This window comes from Chinchilla lanigera, unplaced genomic scaffold (assembly GCF_000276665.1).
Source record: "Chinchilla lanigera isolate Chin_1 unplaced genomic scaffold, ChiLan1.0 scaffold00094, whole genome shotgun sequence".
NCBI classification, from domain to species: Eukaryota; Metazoa; Chordata; class Mammalia; order Rodentia; family Chinchillidae; genus Chinchilla; species Chinchilla lanigera.
In genome coordinates, this window is record NW_004955495.1 from 5,888,135 (window position 1) to 5,907,484 (window position 19,350).

The window sequence follows — 19,350 nt, forward strand, 5'->3', positions numbered from 1 at the left end:
CTGCATAGCAAGACCCTGTCTCAAAAAGACAAAAATAAATAAATAAATAAACAAACAAATAAAAAGGCAGCCAGGTGGACAGCACATACTAGCATTCAGGAGGCTGAGGCAGTGGGATCACAAGTTCCAGTCCAGTCTGGATAACTCAGCACCTCAGTGACTTAGCAAGACCCGGTCTCAAAATAAAAAATAGAAAGGGCTGAGGACGGAGCTCAGTGTTGAAGGCGCCGGGCTCCATCCCCAGTTACCCGCCCGCCCTTAAGAAGGTTTTGCTGACAGAATGCCAGACAGAGGGCAGGGGATGCCCTGAGAGACAGGAAGCGCTGCCTCCTTGGTTGCTGGCATGGGCTGCACACTGAGGGGGGGGTGGGGCCACCCCTGGGGCGGGGGCGGGGTGGGGACGCCCAGCAGCGCCCTCCTGCCTGCCCCTCCCCTCCCCCGCCCCACTGGCCACCCTGACCGGCCCCCAGCTGTCCTCAGCCACCTGTCCCTGTCTGTTCCAGCCGCCCTCCCACGCCCCATCGTGTCCGCAGGGCCGCGCAGAGGCTGTGGGGTAAGAGGGGCTGGGGGAGGCCTGGGCAGAGTGCGGGACCCCGGCATGGGGGGAGGGCATCTCTGAAGTCCACAGGAGTCCCCAAGGTCTGTAGCGGCCCGCCCCACACACACCTGGACCAACACGCCTGCCTCCCATGCGGGCCGGGCCCCTCCCCCAGTGCCGTCGGAGTCCCCGGGAGGGGGGGCCTCGCGGCCGGCAAGGGCACTCACCAACGCTGACCGGCGGCCAGAGGCCCTGGGCACTCCCGAGAGCAAGGCTGTGGGTCTGGCTTCAAGCTCAGCCTGAGTCTCCAAGGAGTCCAGCTCCAGCCTCAGTTTCCCCCCCGGCCACGTACAAGCAGAGCAGCAACAGGAGACAGGGACCCAGTGCAAGGATCAGCAGGTGCCTAGGGCCTCCTCTCCTGTCCCCAGCTGTCACCCAAACCGGGCTGGCTCTGCCTGCTGGGGCTTTGACCCCCGAGGTCCCTGGGGTGCAGCTTTTTTTGTATTTTTTGGTCCCCATCACCACCACCATTCCCAGCCCTTTTTATTTATTTAGAGACAGGTCTTGATAAATGCTAAAATTGCCCGGTTTGACTTCAAACTTTCTATCTTCCTGCCTCAGCCTCCCACAATGCTGGGATGACAGGTAGAAGGCTTTGGGGTGGGGTGTTGAGTGCCAGGAAAAGTGGGTGAGGATGGTCTGCGTGGAGGAGACCCCAAGGAAGGGACAGCCCGGGAGGACTGTCTGCCCTGGCCTGCTGGCCTTGGACACCAGATAAAAATAGTCCCTGGTCTCAGAAAACATGAGCTGACCTGGGCCTGGGTTCTGATTTGGGCTGTACCTTTGACTCATTGCTGTGTGGCTTTGGGAGGTTTCTAGTCCCTCTCTGACCTCCTACAGCCCTGGCTGCTGCACTCAGCAGTGCAGGAGTGTGACCCCGGAGAGGCGAGACCACCACCAGCACGGGGACAGTCTCAGGGCAGGCGTGAGGGAGATGATGGCGGTGCCCAGGGCTGCACCTTGTAATAGCCTCACACTGCAGCAGGCAGGTGACACCTGCCTTTCATCTCAGCACTCTGAGAGGCTGAGGCAGGAGGATCCCAGCCTGGGCAGTTTAGCAAGACCTTGTCTCCAAAGAAGAAACAAGCTGCGTGTGGTGGCGCACACCTGTAATCCCAGCACTCGGGAGGCTGAGGCAGGAGGATCATTGCAAGTTCGAGTCCAGCCTGGGCCACAAAGTGAGCTCAAGACTAGCCTGAACTGCATAGTGAGACCCTGTCTCAAAAAAACAAAACAACAAAAAAAGTGAAAAGGCCTGGGGATGTAGCACAGTGTAAAGGTCCTGGGTCCCAGCCCCAGTATCAGGGGGGAAAAAGTATGAATTAGTCCAGGAAGCTACTCTGCAGAAAGAGGAAGACAGGGCCAGGAGGAGGCCCAGCGCCTGGTTACTTCCTCCCCTAGGCCACTGTGGCCCCAGCAGGTCCGGGAAAGGCAACACCCTCTCCTGTCCTCTCCCAGCCCCACTGCAGAGCAAGGAAGCTGCTCCCATCTCCATGACAACCAGGGCCTCTGAGGAGCTGGACCGGGGGCTGGGCAGCTGCCTGGCTGGTGAGGACCTCTCTGCGCTGGCGGAGCCCTGCCCCGGGCAGCTGCAGGAGGACAAGGCCCAAGGTACCTGGTTACCCCTCCAGTCTGCACTGACTTCCACCGTGCCCCCCACTTTGCCTCAGGGTTTGCCCCAGAACTCAGGTACCCGACACAGATGGGGTTCGAGTCCCAGCAGCCTGCTAGTGAGTACTGTGTATCTTTGGGCAAAGTCCTCTCTGAGTCAGTCTGCTCTGTCCCCTGTAATGCGGCCCTTTTCTGCCCTGGCCCAGCACAGCAAGAAGGGGTGTGTGATAAACGTGGGGAGGGGCTCCCCACAACCTTGACTGTCTCTCTGTTCTCACCAACAGAGACACCCAGGCTGGCTGAAACCAGCAGCTGGGCCCAGGTGAGTAGCTGGGGACCTCAGAGCTGGGGACATGCTGGCCAAGGAGGAAACTGTCTTTTAGAGGACAAAAAGAAACACCACCCTGAACTGGCTATGCTGCCCCATGCCTGTCATACTATCATTCTGGGAGGCTGAGGCAGGAGGATCTCAAATTTAAGTCTAGGTGATTTAGGCTTAGTCACTACTTAATTTAGCAAGTCTGTCTTGAAATAAAAAACTAAAAAGGAGTCGGGACTGTAGCTCAATGCAAAGGCCCGGGGTTGCATCCCCACTACTGAAAAAGAAAAAAGAAAAAGGAAAAGGAAAAAGAGAAAGAGAGGCGGAAGGAAGCCCACCCTGCCCGTCTGCTCTCCCCCACAGGACCCTCAGCAGCCCCAGGCAGCCGGGGGTGTGGACGCCAGGCCCAAAAAGATGGAGAAGGAGCCTGTGACCCGGGGGACCCCAGGCCCGGGGAAGGAGAAGCTGAAATCTGGAGCAAGTGGGTTTGCAGCAGGCTTGGGTGAAGTGGGCGTGGCGCGGGGGTGGGCCAGGCTGAGTCCTTGATGGCGGGCGCTGGGGAACAGGAGGGACGAGGGCCCTGGCTAAGCTGCGTGGCTCCGGTTCACCAGCCTCTGCGGGGCTCCTCCCGCGCCCGACCGCAAACTCCTCCCGCGCAGCGCCCCGGAGCGCCCCAGCCCGCAAGAAGGCGCAGGCCGCGCCCCCCGCCCAGCCGCCCCCGCCGCCCCCGGCCCTGAGCGAGGAGCTGCCCTGGGGAGACGTGACGCTCAACAAGTGCCTGGTCCTGGCCTCGCTTGTGGCGCTGCTGGGCTCAGCCTTTCAGCTGTGCCGGGGTGAGCCCGGGTCCCCCGACGTGGGGCGGGGCTGGGGTCGCCTGAGCGCCCCGCCTCCAGAAAGGGCGGTGCAAGCGCGAGGGTGTCGTCTCTGCGTCTCCTCTCTTTGGGATGGGTCTTTGTTTGTTTGTTTCCTCCTTTTTTTTTTTTTTTTTTTTGAGACAGGGTCACGCTCTGCAGTTCAGGCTGGCCTTGAGCTCACTGTAGCCCAGGCTGGTCTCGAACTCGCAACGATCCTCCTGCCTCAGCCTCCCGAGTGCTGAGATTCCAGGCGTGCGCCACCACGCCGGGCTTGTTTGTTTCCTCAAAATACTGGGGATGGAATCCTGGCCCTTTGTACTGAGGTCCATGCCCGGATCTTTTAATTAATTAATTAATTAATTAATTAATATAAAAAAAATTTTTTTTTTGAGACAGGGTCTCGCTAAGTCGCTGAATTGCCCGGGTTGGGCTGGAATTTTCAACCCTCCTGCCTCAGCCTCCCACAGCCCGGGGATGGCAGGCGCGCACCACTGCGCTTGGTTTAATGGATGAGTTTGGGGCTCTCGCCCCTTGTCCAGGCCTGCGACGACTCTGTCCCCACCCTGAGCGTGGCGCGACTCCCTCACCTCTACGAACCTTGCCCGGGGTCCTCACATCCCCCTTCCTGAAACAGTAACGAGTGCGCCTCGCGGTCACTCCTGAGCTCCCTCTGGCGGTCGCCCTTTGCTTGTCTCCCCGAGAAGGGTCCGGCGCGGTGTCCGTTCCCTTGGACCTTCTCCCCCACCAGCTTAGGGACAGCCCTCCAGTACCCTGTGCGCACGAGAGGCTCAGAAGAAGCCCGGGGAATCCCGCGGCCCAGATACAGGTGCTGGGGGAGAAGGTGGATGGATGGTGTGGTCGGGGCTGCGCCAGGTTGATCCACCTTCCAACTCTCCCCCCACTCCAGACGCTGTGGCTGGGGAACAGGCCACCCCTGCCCCTTGGGTCCCACCAATCTCACCCCCCAAGGACCCGGTGTCGCCCATGGTAAGCACTTCCTTCCAGAGGCCCCGGGTGGTGCGCGGCCATCCGAGGGTGGGGGAGGCTGGGTCGGTGGGAGAGGCGGGCTTGGGGCCCAGGACACCACACTGTCCGTGTTGCAGCCTAAACCTGCGGCCGGGACGCCCCCATCGAGACCACGCACGCCCCAGGTGGGGCCACCTGCACCTCAGGGGGAGGCAGGGGACAAGCCCGAGGTTCCCAGGAGCCAGGAGGCTGCAGAGAAGGTGCAAAGAGATCCTGCAGAGGCCACCAGCGAGGCCGCTGGGGAAGAGCGTGCAACCCTCGCCGAGCAGGGACACAAGGAGAAGCCGAGGAAGGAGAAGCCGCGGAGGGAGAGGCCGCGGAAATCCGAGAAGCCGTGGAAAGAGAAACTGCAGAAGGAGGAAAGGCCGCGGAAGGAGAGGCCTCGGAGGGAGGCGAGGCCTCGGGCTGCCGGGGAGCCCCGGGAAGCTCTGCCCCGACGCTGGGAGACTCGCGAAGAGGGCCACCGACTGTGGGCGCGGAACTCCGGGGACCCGGAGCACCGGAAAGGGCAGGCCTGGGCCTCCCCGCGGCGCCCGGAGGAGGGCCGGCCTCCGGGGAGACAGAGGCACCGCCAGGGCAAAGGGCGGGACTGAGCGGGCCGGGTGCTGCGCGAATCCCTGCCCGGCTCCACTCTCTGCGGCGGCCCGTGGCTCCAGCAAAATAAAGCGAGTGCTGCGGCCACCAAGGCGCCTGCTCCTTTGTGCCTCGACCCCGCGGCCCGATGGATGGGGTGGAGAGGTGCCGGCGGGGGGCGGGCAGGGAGCACCCGTGGGGCTGAGCCAGGCCTTGCGCAGGAACAGAAGGCATCCACGCACGGTCACCCAGCTAGGTGCTCCTGGTCTTTATTGGGAAATGCCTGCGTCTGAATAAACAGGAAGGGCTCCTCCGCGGCGGTGGCGAAGGTCACCGGCAGCCGCACTCGGTGGCCACCATGTTGGGCACGTGGTGCGCGCTGATGCGTTCCTCAGACAGGCTGATGAGGAGCTTGCCCGCGTAGGCCGTGGGCACACAGCAGGGCGCGCGCGCCAGGACCGCCCCGCGGGCCTGCATCTTCAACAGCAGCACCACGTGGTTGCCGTAGTGCGGGTTGCGGTCGGACTGTGGCCAGCCGCAGGCGCCCTGGCAGTTGTTGGCTTGGTAGGTCTCGGGGATGAGCACGGAGCGCTCGGCGCGCAGGTCCACGCTGAGCTCGCGCAGCGCGCACGGCCCCTCCGCCGAGGCGCTGCGCTGCGCCCGAGCAGCCCCGCGCCCGTCCCGCCCGCGCCACTCCCTGCGCAGGCTCTGCAGCGCCTTGAGAAGCAGTAGGGAGCGAAGTGGGTTTCCCGGAGGGCTGCCAGGGTCGCTGGGGTCACCCGGGCACAGAGCAAGCAGGCGCGCAAGCAGCGGGGGCACGGCAGGCGGCAGCCCCGGGAGGCCGCGCAGCTCAGCGGCTGCAGCCTGCAGCTCGACAGCCACCCGGTGCGCCAAGCCTGCGGCCCAGGGTGCCGACGCTGGGCCCTGCAGTGGCGCCAGGTGCCCGGCACTGGCTGCACCGGGTGGCGTCAGTAGCAGAAAAGGCTCGTCAAAGTCTAGCAGACGTTCCAGCGTCGCAGGGTCAGACAGGTTGACCAGGCCCTGCGGGAAACTGGTCAGGGCGCCCGGGTCCAGGGCCAGACGCATTGGAGAAGACCGGGCCGGGGCCCCCCGCAGCGCACGCACCAGGCGCGTGAGGGTCTCCAGGAAGGGGTCCCCGAGGGGTGGCAGCTCCTCGGGCTCTAAGGAAGGCCTGGAACCCACAGTGGGAGCCGGGGTCACGAGGGCTTCGGGTTGCCCTGCCTCCACGCCACCCCCCACACCACTCCCTCGCCTACTGTTCTGGGCCTGCACGCACCTAGGCGGTGGGAAGGGCGCTGTGTCCAGCTGGCCGCGCGCGGGCAAGGGCGCAGGCCTGGATCGTGGTAGCAGGAGGAGGGCAGGGGTCATCCTCGTGAAGCAGCGGGGGTCCGGCCCAAACATCAGGGTCTGCAGCTGGGTGGTGCTCAGGGTAGCACCTGCCCCAGGAGAGGGTTGCAGGCTGGCTCAGGGCCTGGGGGCCCAGGGTAACTGCCCACTGCGTGGTCTTCCCCCTCCTCCCCCCGACCCCGCGCGCGGGCCTACCGTTTTTCCGAGGCTGCAAGGTCAGGGCAAGCCCTGCTCCGACCCAGGCCCTCTCCGGGTGGTCCACAACCAGCACCAGATAGCGGGTGTCCGGGGTGGGGCAGAGGCTCTGCAGAGAGGGGGGCTCAGCCCGGCCTGGTGGGAACACTGCCCCGCCCAGCCCGGCTTTGCACACCCTTTCCTCCCCAGCACACTCTCCCCAGGGCCCTTGGAGCCCCCTGCCGTGCAACCGGAGGTCCCATGCAGCTGTTTCCAGGTACCTGGGCAGCTGGCAGCCCAGCCCCAGTGACAGTGACTTCGGGGCCAGGTCCAGGGTACAGCACCAGCACTGCCTGCTCCAGGGGGCTGGCTGCTCCGGGTGGGGGCTCCTGGAACCTCAGCGAGGGTGTCGGGTCCCACATCACTGCAGCCAGGAGAGGGGGACTGCTGAGCCACTGGGGCTGGGCGGCCCCCAGGGAGCCCCTTCCCAGCAGGACAGAAACCTGGACAGGCCGGAGAGCTCCGAGGGCACTGCGCCCTGGTCCCAGGGTGCCAGGTGCCAGTGACCCCTCTCCCTGCTGCCTTCCGTGGGGTGGGCAGGGACCATGCCTGAAGGTTGTAGGGGGGACTGCCCCTTGGGATTTGTGGGCCTAGCCTGGTCCTGGGCATCTGGGGAGGCCCCTTCCGTGCTGCTTCCTTTGGGGTGGGAGGGGGCCATCTGGGAACCCCCACCCTGATCCCCAACTTCCAGGCAGGACAGAGATGGAAGGCATGGCGCCCGATCTTAGGAGGGGAGTCTGCCACCCTCAAACTCAGGTGCTGCACTCCCCAGGATCCCCCATGTACCTTCCGCCAGGTGCAGGACCAGCAGCCGCTGCCCCTCAGGCTCCTGCAGCCAGGCCCCCAGGCGCTGCAGAGCGGGCAGAGCTGCCTGCATGTGGCCAGAGCTGCAGACCCCGAAGGTGGCCAGGTCGTGGGGTCCCCACTGAGCGCCTCGCACAGCCTCCAGGAAGGCCTGCTCGTAGCTGCTCAGGCCCCCCACCACCTGCAGGGGACCCCCACTCCTGTTGCTGGCACTGCTCAGGGTCACCAGGCACAAAGGGTTTCTCGGGCTGCCTGATGACCAGACCCAGCCTTCGGAGAAGATGAGGGCCCCGGGGCCAGCAGCCGGCTCTTCTCGAGGGATCTCAGCCCCCAGCGCCGCCCCCAGAGCCAGAAGCATCAGGGGTGGCCTGGTGAGAGGTGACCCCTGCATGATGGATGTGCGGGGGCTTGGAGGCCTGGCTCTGGCTTATATGGCCAGGGTGGAATGTTTGGGGGAAGGAGGCCCCTATCTCCTCTGGAGGTGGCCTTGGGGGCAAGGCGCAGTGCCCCACCAGGGGCCTGGGCAGGTGGGAGGCGGCCTTCTCAAAGGGCCGTCTGTCTCGGCCGGGCCACGTATCTTCGCTCTCAGTAGATACAGCTCAGCCTAACTGCACTGGTCACAAAGCTGTCCTTGAGGCGCTGGCCCCTGGGACGGTAAACAGCACCGGGGCAGCACAAAGCCTGCAAAGCCCCGGAGGCCATCAGCACAGGCACCCAGCCCTGCAGAGGACCCGTGGTCCTGCGGGTACGGCAGCAGGCCTCAAGTTGCTGGGGTTCCCTAGAGCCCTCACCCACTGTTTTTTTGGAGACAGGGTTTTACCATGCAGTTCAGGCTGGCCTTGGACTATGTAGCTCAGCGTGGCATGGAGCTCCTGGTGATCCTCCCGCCTCTGCCTCCCAAATGGTGGGGTTAAAAGCCTGCACCACCACATCCAACATCCTTATCCATTTTTCGGGCCCCTGCTAAGGTGCCACAGCTGGACACCCCAGGAGCAGGGTGAGTGCAGCCACCGGGGGCAGTGTGGCGTGGTAGGCACAGCGCCTCCGTGTGTGCACATCTGTGCGCTCATGTCTCACGCAGCCCCCACCCCTCCTCGTCCTCCGCAGACACCACAGAAACCAGAGACACGGGGGAGGCTGTTTAATGGGCTCCAGGGACAGACGTACAAAAGTTCAGGACTTCTCTCCGTGGGAAACAGAGAAACACAGCCAGGCACAGAACAGGGAGGGGGCGGTGCCTCAGTTGGTTGGAGGAGGGGGAGGAATGTTCCCAGGACCCTCGGAGGGGAGCGGGGGCCTCAGCATTGGAGGCATGGGAGTTGGGGGGTGTACCCCTGGATTTGAGGGATGAACTCCAGGAGGCTGGGGGTGCACCCCAGGAGCTGCAGGATGGACCCCAGGAGGCTGGGGGTGGACCCCAGGAGCCTGTGGGTGAATCCCAGGGGCTGCAGGGTGCACCCCGGGGGCCTGGGGGTGAACAGCAGGAGCAGGTGGGTGCACTCCTGGGGCCTGTGGGTGGACCCCAGCTGATGGGGGAGGGTGCACCCCTGGGGCCGGTGGGTGGACCCCAGGGGCCGGTGGATGGACCCCAGGGGCTGGAGGGTGAACCCCTGGGGCTGGTGGGTGGACCCCAGATGCAGGAGGATGGACCACTGGTGCTGGGGGGTGAACCCCTGGAGCTGGGGGATGGACCCCGGACGTGGGGGGGTGGACGACTGGTGCTGGGGGGTGGACCCCAGGAGCTGGAGGGGGCAGCTGGGGAGGCCCAGGAGGGCCAGAGGGTGCAGGCCCAGTGGGGGGCATGGGGGGCAGTGGCAGGCCTCCTGGTGGGGGCGGGGGAAGAGACTCAGGCAGCGGAGGCCTCGGGGGCAACCCATTCATCAGCGGGGGTGGGGGTCGCTTCACCCCAGGGGGCCCCGCGGGGAGGCTAGGCGGTGCCGGGGGCTTCTCCATCTTGAAGTGGAACTGGAGGAAGAACTAGAAGGGGAGGGCAAGGCTCAGCAGCTGGTACTGAGGACTGCGCCCCCTAACTGCCCAGGCCTGTCACCCACCTGCTTGGTTTCCCGGTTCCAGTGGGTCCAGAATTTGCCTTCAGCCTTGTCAATCTCTCTGCTGGGCACCTGTGGGGTGCAGCTGTGTGACAAGGTCCTGGCCCCCACGGCCTTCAAGACCACAGGGGCCACGGCTGGAGGGCTAGAGTTTAGCCAGGGGCTTGGGAAAGTGGGGCATCTGCTCTCACACTAGGCCCTTCCAGAGGCAGGGGACGCTAGGGAACCCCACATTTATAGTGCTGGGGTGAATCCAGGCCCTCTTGCATGCTAGGCAAATGCTTACCACTGCGCCACACACCCCCTGCCCTTTTCTCAGATTTTACTTTATTAATTTTTTGGTTCCTTTCAGGCAAGGTGTTGTCTGGCTAGCTTTGAACTCTTGATGATCCTCCTGCTTCAGCCTCCTGAGTAGTTGTGTCACTTGGCCTCATAAGGCCTTTTTGTGGGCTGTGGGCTTGATTTGTGGGCAGAACAGACTGGGTTTAATCCTAGCTGTTGCTTAACCAATCTCGTGGCCTTGGGAGGTAGAAGCTCACATTACTTATTCTGTTGCCACGTTGGGGCACAGGGCACAGCCGTTACCCAGCCTGGCCCGGCCCCTGGGGTAATGTGACAGGGCCTCGCAGATCTCTCCCACACCAGGACCCAAGCACCCTATAGGGCCGCAGCAGGAGTCCTGAGGCAGCCCCCACAGGCCAGGGCAGCAGCTGGCTGCCCAGCCCACGCTACCTTGAAGGCGATGGTCTCGTAGGGCTCGGCAGCCATCAGTAGGTACTGCCAGCGCCGGTCCGGGGGCTCAATCCTCTGCTCGTAGGCGGACATGAAGCGGTGGCGGGGCATGATGCCCTCGGCAATCTCAGGGTAGTCAATCTGGGGGGACACAGGCACTCAAGGGGTGCCCTGGGCCTCCCTGTACACCCAGACCTGGGCCTGGTCTCACCTGGAATAGGAGGCTCTGCTGGCCCATCTCAGTGTCCCTCTGCTTGGTCACTGCAACACAGAGGGTCACGTTCAGGGACTCATCTCCCCTGAAGCCAGGGGACCCTGCATGGTTTAACTGCCACCCACAGAATGGGAAAGTGCATTTGGGGAGGCCCCTAGGCCAGTGAGAAGGGAACCGGTGGCCCCTTGGATGCCCAAGTGGGCATGGCAGGTGGACAAGGTGGACAGGTCTCACTAGACAGGAAAGGGGCTTCCAGGAAAGGGGACGTGACCACCTGGTGACAGTGGTGGAGGATGAAGGTGAGGGAGACTTGAACTCCGAGGCCAGAGAACAGTGGCTGTGTGGCCTAGCTGGGGCTCAGGACGCACGGAAGTTCATCCGTGCGGCGGCAGCTGTGGGCTGATGTGCACGCGCACCTTTGTAGCCAGGGCGGCCGATCTTCACGAACTTCTTCACCTCCACCTTGACCTTCTCGGGCGCTGGTTGGGCGGGGGCCTCCTTGGCCTCCTTGGCCGCTCGCCGGGCTCTGTGGGGAGGACACACGTGGCACTGTGGCCTCCCCCATAGGACACCAAGGCCACAGGCCCAGGTGCCAGAGGCCAGCCTGACCTTGGAGCTAATCTGGGAGGTGAAGGACAAGGGCGGGGCTGGAAGGAAGCAGAACAGGGAACAGGACAGCGGACGTAAGGCCCCCGAAGCACCCTCTGTCACGGCCCAGGCGGGGCCGCCCTCAATGCCAGCAGGACAGGTGGTGGCTGCGGGTGTCGGGTGGGAGGTGAAACACTCACAGGTTGGTCTGGTGCTTCTTCCCCTGGGTGTGCGCCAGGTAGCTCCCCTGGGGAGGGAAAGAGGCGTCACCAGGGCCCAGGGAGCAGCGAGGCCCCTCCCCACGAGGGTTGCTCGTCTACACACAGGACCAGAGGCTGGGGCGGGCAGCGCCCGGCCTAGGGTGACGCATCAAGCTCTGGGGTTCTGTACGTGTGGGGCAGGGCGCACCCGTGAAAAGCTGCAGACACAGGAGCCGTGGAATGTGGGGGACCTGCTGGGGACAGCCGTGCAGCCACACCTGCTACCACGCTGACGAACACCCTCTGAGCCACACTTGGCATGGAGCGGGTGGAGGCAGGGGTGTTGCTCGGCGCCCTGCAGCACGCAGGCCGCCCCACAGAGCACGAGCGGACCCCAATGCGCGCAGCGGCCGGGCACCGGTGCACAGGAGCGATGGTTCAGGGGCAGGCGGCGTGCACACCCGGGACACCTGCTGGGCCAGCTAGGCTGATGCAGACGGCCAGCGGCGACGTGGCCCAGGGCAGAAGCTCGAGGAGCCACACACAGCTCCCTGAAGCTCGGGGGCGAGGAGAAAAGGCCTACTTGGGGCATCCCTGGCACCACACAACGTGACTGTCGCTGCTGGCAGGTGCTGCCCTTAGACGCTTAACTGGTGACAGTACCAATGACAGTGAGAGAAAGGAATGGAAAGTGGCCCAGCAGGCCCACCAGGGAGAGCCCTGGGGACGAGGTCTTGGGACCCAGGTGAGGAACAAGGGACTCGGCCGCACCGCACCCCTAGTGCTTCACGGAAACATGCCCTGAAGCAAGTGGGCCGCTGGTTGCCAGCAGAGGGCCCCAGGCAGACCCGCCCTGTCCTCTGAGTGACAGTGAAAAGGGCTAGAAGCCGGGGGCAGGGGCATGGTAGGGCCAGCGCCCGAGCAGAGCCTCAACATACCTCATTGTTGTGAAGTGTCAGGCAGAGCTTGCACTCGTAGGATCCCAGGTGATTTTTCATGAAATACGGGTCCTGGGAGGGAAAAAATTGTCCAGCAGACAGTGAAAAATCACTGCCCTGTGGTCAGGGCCCAGGGAAAGCCTTCCGAGGGCCACCTGAAGTAGGGGGAAACAGCCTGGGGACAACGGCAAGAGCCCCAAGGCACCCACCTTATTGATGTCGATGGTCTCCAGCGCCAGCTGTCGGAGCCGCTCCCTACGGTCCCGGTTGCTCTCGGAGGACGAGGCCACGCCCCCGCTGCCCGTCTTGCCCCCAGGGCGGTGTTGGAAGTCCATGGTGATGGCCTGGGGGCTTCACAGGGTGGCCAAGGGAGAAACTGCAGAGGTGAAAGGGACAGGGACGGCACAGGAGGTCATGGGTGCTGCCCGCCACTGTGGCCCACGGCAGCCAGGCGCCACAAGGATGCTGAGTTGGCTTTATTATTTTTATTTTTTATTTTTTTGTCTTTTTGAGACAGAGTCTCGCTATGCAGTGCAGGCTGGCCTTCAGCTCACTTTGTAGCCCAGGCTGGTCTTGAACTTGCGACAATCCTCCTGCCTCAGCCTCCCGAGTGCTGGGATTACAGGCGTGCGCCACCATGAGCCGGCTTTAGAGACACCTCCCAGTGACCATGGCGGAGGGAGTCACTTCAGCCCACAGAGTGCAGAGGTTGGGACCAGAAGCAGCAATGCGGTGCCAGGAGAGGCCCAGCTTGGGACAGCGAGGCCTGTCTTAAGCCTCCTCACCACCAGGAAGGCTGCCCAGACCGACTGCGCCCTGCTTCAGTCCTTCCTGAATTGCCTTTCTGGCTGGCTACATCCAACAATCACACTCACTGCAATTCTGTGGCTTGCTACAAGCTTGCCACGGGCCTGAGAGCTGTCTAGCTCCAGACCCTGCACGCAGGACGGTCTCATCAGCTGTTTGTAGTCAAGGCAGAGCTCGAAGAGCCTCCTCCACACCGCTGCAGACCGCCCCGGAGCCTCTCTCTTCTACCAGACTCAGTTAACCGACCCTCCAGGCGGCTTTCTGAGATCCCCCAACACCACCGTCCCTGAGCCCTTTGCCATCTGCCCAGGGCCCCTGCTTTAAACTCGGGATCAGCTCAGAGACAGAGCCCAGGAAGTGAGGCGAGTTATACTCCCCGAAAACACTGTCATGAAGAAAATGTCCCACTGCTCGGGAATAAGGGAGGGCAGAGGGGTAAAGGAAAGAAGGAACCAAAAAAAAAGAATAGAAAGAAAAAATGAAAACAGAGCTTCTGTAAATGAGGGAAAGAGGGATTGAAGGCAGGGAAGGAGAATGGGAAAAAAGGAATATATCACATACAGGTACAAATTCCCTATGATAAATGTGATCACTATGTGTATCTAAAATATACCAATAAAATAAAAAATAAAACAAATCAAATCCCTGTTGCCCTTCCCAAACCTATAGTATCATTTTTTAATTTTTTTTTTTTTTTTTTTTGAGACAGGATCTTGCTATCCAGTTCAGGCTGGCCTTGAGCTCACTTTGTAGTCCAGGCTGGTCTCGAACTCGCTACAGACGTGCTATAGTTATCACTTTATCAGCTATAGTTATCATTTTATACAAAGTCGCTGAATTGCCCGGGTTGGGCTGGAATTTTCAACCCTCCTGCCTCAGCCTCCCGAGTGCTGGGATTACAGACGTGCTATAGTTATCACTTTATCAGCTATAGTTATCATTTTATACAGCAGAAAGGACTTTGCAAATGGCTGGAGTTTTTGCTTTGCTTTTTAATTTTTTTTGGAGGAGTACTGGGAATTGTACTCAGGACCTTGTCCTTGCCAGGCATGTGCTGCACTGCTGAGCTCTATCCCCAGCCCCACGTTTGTTTGTTTTTTTGAGATAGGGTCTTGCTATGTAGTCCAGGCTGGCCTCGAACCCAGTGATGCTCCTGCTTCAGCCTCCAGAGTGCTGGGATTACAGGCATGAACCACCACCACGCCCAGCAGGACTTTGCAAATAGGATAACAGAGCTTGACAGGGTGAATCATCCTGGATCAGTCAGGGCCGTGTCATTACAGAATCCAAGTCAGAGAGACAGACAGACTGACTGGAAGATGCTGTGTGGCTGGCTCTGAAGAAGGAAGGGGCTGCACCCTTAGGAGCTGCAAAAGGCAGCGTAGCTTCTGCCCTGGAGCCTGTAGGAAGAACCAGCCCATTATACATGCAGCCAGAATGCAACCAGTGGGGGTAAACAGGTGGCCTATGACAGTCACAGAGAGTGCAGGGGCTCCAGCTATCCACAGTGGCTCTGCCCTACAGGGCTGCAGAGCAGTCACTCCAAGCAGAGCAGGAGGGTGGGAAATCAATTTGTTTAAACCTGGGGAAAATACAATGGCAAGCACAGGAGATGTTAAGAGATTTAGAGGGAAAAAAAAACAAACAACAAAGATCCAAAAAAAACACAACTGATGATAAAAATGAAGTTAACTGATTTTGGAGGAAACGGTATGGCATCAGAAAAGTGCCTGAAGCCAGGTATGGTGGCACACACCGGTAGCCCCAGCACTCAGGAGGCTGAGGCAGGAGGATTTCCACGAGTTCAAGGCCAGCCTGAGCTACATGCGCTTGAGGCCAGCCTGAACTACAAAGCGAGACGGTCTCAAAGGAAAGAAGGCAAAAGAAGAAAAGAAAGAAAAGCAGCCTGGTTAAACACATTACTTGTTTTGGCACTGAACAGTACTTTGAACCTTAGAAAAGGTAAGCGAGGCCTGGGGATTTAGCTCAGCAGGACAGCGCCTGCCTGGCAAGCGCAAGGTCGTCAGTTCGATTCCCGATACCGGAAAACAAAACAAAACAAAACAAACCCCCCAAAAACAAAAAACATAAGCGAGAACGTGATGGACTTGGAGGGAGGGCGCGTGGGTGGGAGACAGGAGACCTCATCCACCACAATAGGGTATCAGCAGGTGACACCCGAAAATGGGTACACCTAGAAATAAAAGTTATAATCCTAGCATGGTGGTACACACCTGTCATCCTAGGCAAATTTGACACCAGCCTGGGCACCTTAGTGAGACCCTGTCTCAAAAGTGTTGGGGTGTAAAGGTCGTGGGTTCAATTCCAGCACTACCACAAAAAAGATACGCGGGAGTGGAAATTGCAAAGTAAAGACCAGCGGAGGGGCTGGGGTTTTAGCTCAGCGGCACAGCGCCTGCCTGGCAAGCGCGAGGTCGTGAGTTCGATTCCCGGTACCGGAAAAAAAAAAACCAAAAACCAAAAAAAAGACCAGTGGAACACTTTTCAAGAATCGAGGAGCTGACCTCTGGGGCCTCGGTCTGCGGTTGAATTATTCTTCCGCAATGGGGAACCGACATCTTCAGCCCTTTTTGTTTTTCGTTTTGAAACAGTCTCAAGAAGTTGCCGAGGCTGGGCTCGAACTCGTGATCGTCCTGCCTCAGCCTCGCAGAAAGCAACGAGAGGACCCCCTGCCTGTCCCATTCTGCGACGCCCCCCACACGCTTACACGGCGGGGCCACCTCACCTAACGGAGCAGGGTCGCCTTCGGAGCGGGGCGGACGCCGGGGCCCCCGACTTACGGGTAAAGGACCCGCCACGACCAAAGCCAGATCAGCAGCGCAGTCTTCAAGGGAGGCCCGGAGGACAAAGCAGCCGCGATCCGGACGCGCCCTTTCGGAGTTCCGGGGCGCGCCGCCTGCGCGCGAAACCCACCCCATGCTCCTCGACCTCACGCCCGCCCTTCTCCAGTAAGACCCGGGGCGCGGCGCCGCTTGGCCCGCGCCACTTCTTACCTAGGCCGGAGGCAGCCCAGTCGACAGACAACCGCCAAGACTTCACTGTGCGCACGCGCGCTAAGGGCTTAGAAACTACTTCCGGGTGAATGTAGCAGGGTCTCACGTGTGCGCATGCCCAACCCGCCCACTAAACCGGATGGACACTCGAGCGGCGGGAGGGAAAAGGCATAGGGTCGGAAGTACGACCGGACAGTGAGGTGCGCGTGCGCACAACTCAATCAACTAAATCTTTTTTTTTTTTTTTTTTCCTTTTTGAGACAGGGTCTCGCTATGCAGTTCAGGCTGGCCTTGAGCGCAATTTGTAGCCCAGGCTGGTCTCGAACTCGCAACTCTCAATCCTCCTGCCTCAGCCTCCCGAGTGCTGGGATTACAGGCGTGCGCCCCCACGCCCAGCTCTCTCAACTAAATCTCGGTGAACTCCAGGTCGCACGGGGCTGGCTGTGGCGTGAGGGCGGACTGAGCCTCTTTAATAAAAGTTACTGCTCCCTCAACTGCTCTTGTCTATGCAGGGAAGGGGCCAGGAAACTTGAGGCTTGGCAGAAACAAAGAGAGAAGGTCCATCTGTCGCGCGGGTGCTGTGAATCTGTCCCCACTCCAAATTCAGTGTTTTTCATGGTTATATAAAGACTCCGACTCCCGCACTAGATCGTGCACTGTCCCGCGCTCCCGCCGCACGCTCTCGCCACCCAGCGGTGGCAGTTGGGAACGGACGACCCACAACGCGCAAGCGCAATAGCCCTGACGGTGCTTCCGGATTGGTGCCCTGAATCCTCTGTGGCGGGGGCCGAGGGGGAAGCGGGGACGGTGGCCGGGCAGGAGGGCGCGGCGAATCATTTCGCGTTTTCTTTCCCTGGTCCCCGCAGCTGCTACTATGCGGTACAACGAGAAGGAGCTGCGGGCCCTGTCCCAGCAGCCGGCCGAAATGGCGGCTGAGTTGAGCATGCGAGGACCCAAGAAAGGCAGCGGTGAGCGGTTGCGGACCGGGGACTGGGTCGGGACGGTGGGGGGGTTCCCTGGCCGCGCTGAGCCCCGCCCTGTGCCCGCAGTGGCCAAGCGGCGGCTGGTGAAGCTGGTGGTCAACTTCCTGTTCTACTTCCGCACCGACGAGGCCGAGGTAGGGGCGTTGGGGCCGCGGGGGGCCCGCGCGGGCGGGCGGCCCGCGCTCACCGCCGTGTCTCGCGCAGCCCCTCGGAGCCCTGCTTCTGGAGCGCTGCAGAGTCGCGCAGGAAGAGCCCGGCGGCTTCTCTATCAGTGAGTGAGCCGACCCCTGCCCGGCCGGGCTGCTCCCTCCCTGGACACAAGAGCCCTTTTGATGGTCCTCACGAGCCCAAGGTCGGGTCCTGGCCGCCCGCCTCGCGCACCTGCCAAGCCAGCTCTGGCTGGGCTCCTGCCCGAGCCTCCCCAGCCAGCCCTGGCCTCTCCTCCTGCGGGCCCACGGCCAGCCCCGCCCAGCTGCTACTCCAGCTGCAGCCCCAAAGTGCCACTGGAACCTTCTCCTTGGTTGTTTCTCCCTTCCTTGTTTGTTGGCCAAATGCTGGATACCTGGGAGGGAGGGATGGATCTGCCGCTTACCTTTAGGAGATTCAAGTCTGCAGGGCAAGATAGACCCTGTGTCTGTCTCTTGGGGCTGTCATTACAGTGTCTCAGACTTGTTGACTTTTTTTTATTTTTTGAGACAGGGTCTCGCTATGCAGTTCAAGCTGGCCTTGAGCTCACTTTGTAGCCCAGGCTGGTCTCGAACTCGAAACGATCCTCCTGCCTCAGCCTCCCAAGTGCTGGGATTACAGGCGTGCAGCACCCCCGGCTGACTTGGTGACTTAAATACCAAGAGCAGTCTCTGTACGGGTCTGAGGGCAGCAGTCTGAGGTCTGAACCAGGTTGGTTCTTTCTTGGGCTGTGACCACTGGTCTCAGGCCTCTTCCCAGCCATCTTGGGGTTCTTGGAGCTTTAGCAGCTTGCTTCTGGAGCAGGCTCAGCGCAGCCAGGGGACCCCCCCCCCCACCGTTCTGACCCAGCTTTAGCAGCATTATCATTGCGTTCTGTCTTCGTGAAGACAGCCATTATTGGATTTAGGGTCCTTTTTTTTTCCCTCAATACTGGGGATTTGACTCAGGACCTTTACAAAGACCCTGTTCCAAACAGGGTCATGACAGAATGCAATGAAATCTTCGTGGGGCCATGCTGGGGGCCAGTTTGGGCCCTAGTAAGAGGAAGCTCAGGTTTGTGGCTGGCAGGGTGTGGAGCAAGTGGGGACCGACCAGAGGCGGCTCCGTCCCTTGTTCCCTCTGCAGGCTTCATCGAGGACCCAGAAAGGAAGTATTACTTTGAGTGCTGCACCCAGGAGCAATGTCAGGAGTGGATGGAGGCTCTGCGTCAGGCCAGGTGGGGCTTGGGGACAGCTGTGACACCCTGGGCACCACGGCCACGAAGGGTTGCAACTTGGAATTTGATCAAGCAGGTGCTCCTCTCTTTCTCAGCTATGAGTACATGCGGAGAAGCCTCATCTTCTACAGGAATGAGATCCAGAAGATGACAGGCAAGGTGTGTGCAGGGTTGGAGGGGGCAGGGCTGTGCTCCTGGGCCCGTGGCTCATGGCTACCCCACCCTGTCCCCTTGCGTAGGATCCCTTGGAGCAGTATGGCATATCAGAGGAGGCCAGGTTCCAGCTGAGCAACAAGCCAAGGGACGGGCGGGCAGCTTTTGTCGGTGCTCGGCTGGATGAGCTAGACTAAACCTCTGCTAGACCCTGTCGTGGGTTCCCTGGCCACGCCTGGGCCTGCCCTGGGGGTGTTTGGGCTCAAAGTCTGAGGCTGGGCAGGGGTGCACAGGGGCTGCATTTTTGGAGAAAACCAGTAAGTGCCCCTTCCCTGTGCCTTGAGACCCACCAGAGGGTTCTGGCGCCAGGGTGCCACAGTCTGCTGCTACACCAAGTGCCCCTCCATGTGCCCACTGAGAGCTGGGTGTGTACCTGGCTGGCAAGGCCCTCTGGTCCTGCACCAGCGGAATGTATGAAGCTAAGGGAAGCTGTGAATGGTGAGGGTCTCCCTCTGCCAGCTGTGAACTCTGCCCCTGCTGACGGGGATGGGGTGGCCCTGGCCCTGGGTCACTGCACTCACTCTGTTCAATAAAGGTACCTCTTTTTCAAACTGGGTGATGGCAAAGTGGATGGAGAAGATGGGGGCCCTGGCAGCTGGAGCCCTTTCCTCAGGACAGTGGTCCCCACCAGGGCAGAGTGGAGGGGACTCCTGGGTGACCCAGGGCCCCAATTCAGCTGGCTTTGAGAAATTGGGGTGGGGGTCTTCTTTCCTCAGCCAGCAGCTGCTGGGCGCTCCCTCTGCCCTGGGGATGAGAGTCCCTGCTCTGGAAAGTACACACGTTGCCCCGATGTGTTACCAGGAAAAAAGCTGCATTGAGACCAG

The 19,350-nt window shown here is 61.1% G+C and overlaps 4 protein-coding genes across 10 annotated transcripts in view; 2 read left to right on the forward strand and 2 right to left on the reverse strand.

Moving 5' to 3' along the window:
- The window catches only part of Jsrp1 (junctional sarcoplasmic reticulum protein 1), a 7,220-nt gene extending 2,127 nt beyond the window's left edge, over positions 1–5,093 (forward strand). Inside the window, exons 1-8 of one of the 6 annotated variants that reach the window (XM_013505250.1) lie at positions 472–553; positions 2,057–2,146; positions 2,269–2,328; positions 2,494–2,531; positions 2,892–3,009; positions 3,140–3,361; positions 4,290–4,369; positions 4,486–5,093. In XM_013505250.1, the coding sequence (XP_013360704.1) occupies positions 2,092–2,146; positions 2,269–2,328; positions 2,494–2,531; positions 2,892–3,009; positions 3,140–3,361; positions 4,290–4,369; positions 4,486–5,001 (1,089 nt within the window). In that variant the 5' untranslated portion in view covers positions 472–553; positions 2,057–2,091 and the 3' untranslated portion in view covers positions 5,002–5,093. Of the gene's footprint in view, positions 1–471; positions 554–1,999; positions 2,210–2,268; positions 2,329–2,493; positions 2,532–2,891; positions 3,010–3,139; positions 3,362–4,289; positions 4,370–4,485 lie in introns of those variants that run through there. The other 5 variants (XM_005405906.2, XM_005405909.2, XM_005405910.2 and 2 more) reach the window with 5 other exon arrangements.
- Positions 5,094–5,240: 147 nt separating this feature from the next.
- Positions 5,241–8,018, reverse strand: Amh (anti-Mullerian hormone). Its single transcript, XM_005405913.2, has 5 exons — positions 7,370–8,018; positions 6,805–6,947; positions 6,545–6,653; positions 6,279–6,438; positions 5,241–6,173 (listed from the first exon to the last, which is right to left on the reverse strand). Exons 1-5 carry the CDS (start codon positions 7,776–7,778, stop codon positions 5,312–5,314), a joined length of 1,683 nt encoding a protein of 560 aa, XP_005405970.1. The 5' UTR covers positions 7,779–8,018; the 3' UTR covers positions 5,241–5,311.
- A 495-nt stretch (positions 8,019–8,513) lies between these two features.
- Positions 8,514–16,153, reverse strand: Sf3a2 (splicing factor 3a, subunit 2, 66kDa). 2 transcript variants are annotated; one of them, XM_005405914.2, is made up of 9 exons: positions 15,929–16,153; positions 12,317–12,483; positions 12,108–12,179; positions 11,170–11,216; positions 10,798–10,907; positions 10,379–10,428; positions 10,168–10,308; positions 9,439–9,507; positions 8,514–9,364 (listed from the first exon to the last, which is right to left on the reverse strand). In XM_005405914.2, exons 2-9 carry the CDS (start codon positions 12,440–12,442, stop codon positions 8,627–8,629), a joined length of 1,353 nt encoding a protein of 450 aa, XP_005405971.1. In that variant the 5' UTR covers positions 12,443–12,483; positions 15,929–16,153; the 3' UTR covers positions 8,514–8,626. The 2 variants fall into 2 exon arrangements, with proteins under 2 accessions (XP_005405971.1, XP_005405972.1); XM_005405915.1 differs by lacking the exon at positions 15,929–16,153 and adding an exon at positions 15,661–15,922.
- Positions 16,154–16,275: 122 nt separating this feature from the next.
- Positions 16,276–19,077, forward strand: Plekhj1 (pleckstrin homology domain containing, family J member 1). Its single transcript, XM_005405916.2, has 6 exons — positions 16,276–16,896; positions 16,978–17,045; positions 17,116–17,182; positions 18,223–18,313; positions 18,409–18,472; positions 18,553–19,077. The coding sequence occupies exons 1-6, from the start codon at positions 16,803–16,805 to the stop codon at positions 18,661–18,663; spliced, it is 495 nt and encodes a 164-aa protein (XP_005405973.1). The 5' UTR covers positions 16,276–16,802; the 3' UTR covers positions 18,664–19,077.
- The last annotated feature ends 273 nt before the right edge of the window (positions 19,078–19,350 follow it).

What these genes read in the sequence shown, in the direction of transcription:
- Amh (XM_005405913.2), bottom strand. Translation starts at nt 7,778, where the DNA reads ATGCAGGGGTCACCTCTCACCAGGCCACCCCTGATGCTTCTGGCTCTG. An exon ending in GGTCCTGCACCTGGCGGAAG is followed by an intron (nt 6,948 to 7,369) that starts GTACATGGGGGA and finishes TCCTGGCTGCAG; the next exon opens with TGATGTGGGACCCGACACCC. An exon ending in CTTGCAGCCTCGGAAAAACG is followed by an intron (nt 6,439 to 6,544) that starts GTAGGCCCGCGC and finishes CTCCTGGGGCAG; the next exon opens with GTGCTACCCTGAGCACCACC.
- Sf3a2 (XM_005405914.2), bottom strand. Translation starts at nt 12,442, where the DNA reads ATGGACTTCCAACACCGCCCTGGGGGCAAGACGGGCAGCGGGGGCGTG. An exon ending in AGACCATCGACATCAATAAG is followed by an intron (nt 12,180 to 12,316) that starts GTGGGTGCCTTG and finishes TTTCCCTCCCAG; the next exon opens with GACCCGTATTTCATGAAAAA. An exon ending in CGGCCGCCCTGGCTACAAAG is followed by an intron (nt 10,429 to 10,797) that starts GTGCGCGTGCAC and finishes TCTGTGTTGCAG; the next exon opens with TGACCAAGCAGAGGGACACT.
- Plekhj1 (XM_005405916.2), top strand. Translation starts at nt 16,803, where the DNA reads ATGCGGTACAACGAGAAGGAGCTGCGGGCCCTGTCCCAGCAGCCGGCC. An exon ending in GAGGCTCTGCGTCAGGCCAG is followed by an intron (nt 18,314 to 18,408) that starts GTGGGGCTTGGG and finishes TCTCTTTCTCAG; the next exon opens with CTATGAGTACATGCGGAGAA. An exon ending in TCCAGAAGATGACAGGCAAG is followed by an intron (nt 18,473 to 18,552) that starts GTGTGTGCAGGG and finishes CCCCTTGCGTAG; the next exon opens with GATCCCTTGGAGCAGTATGG.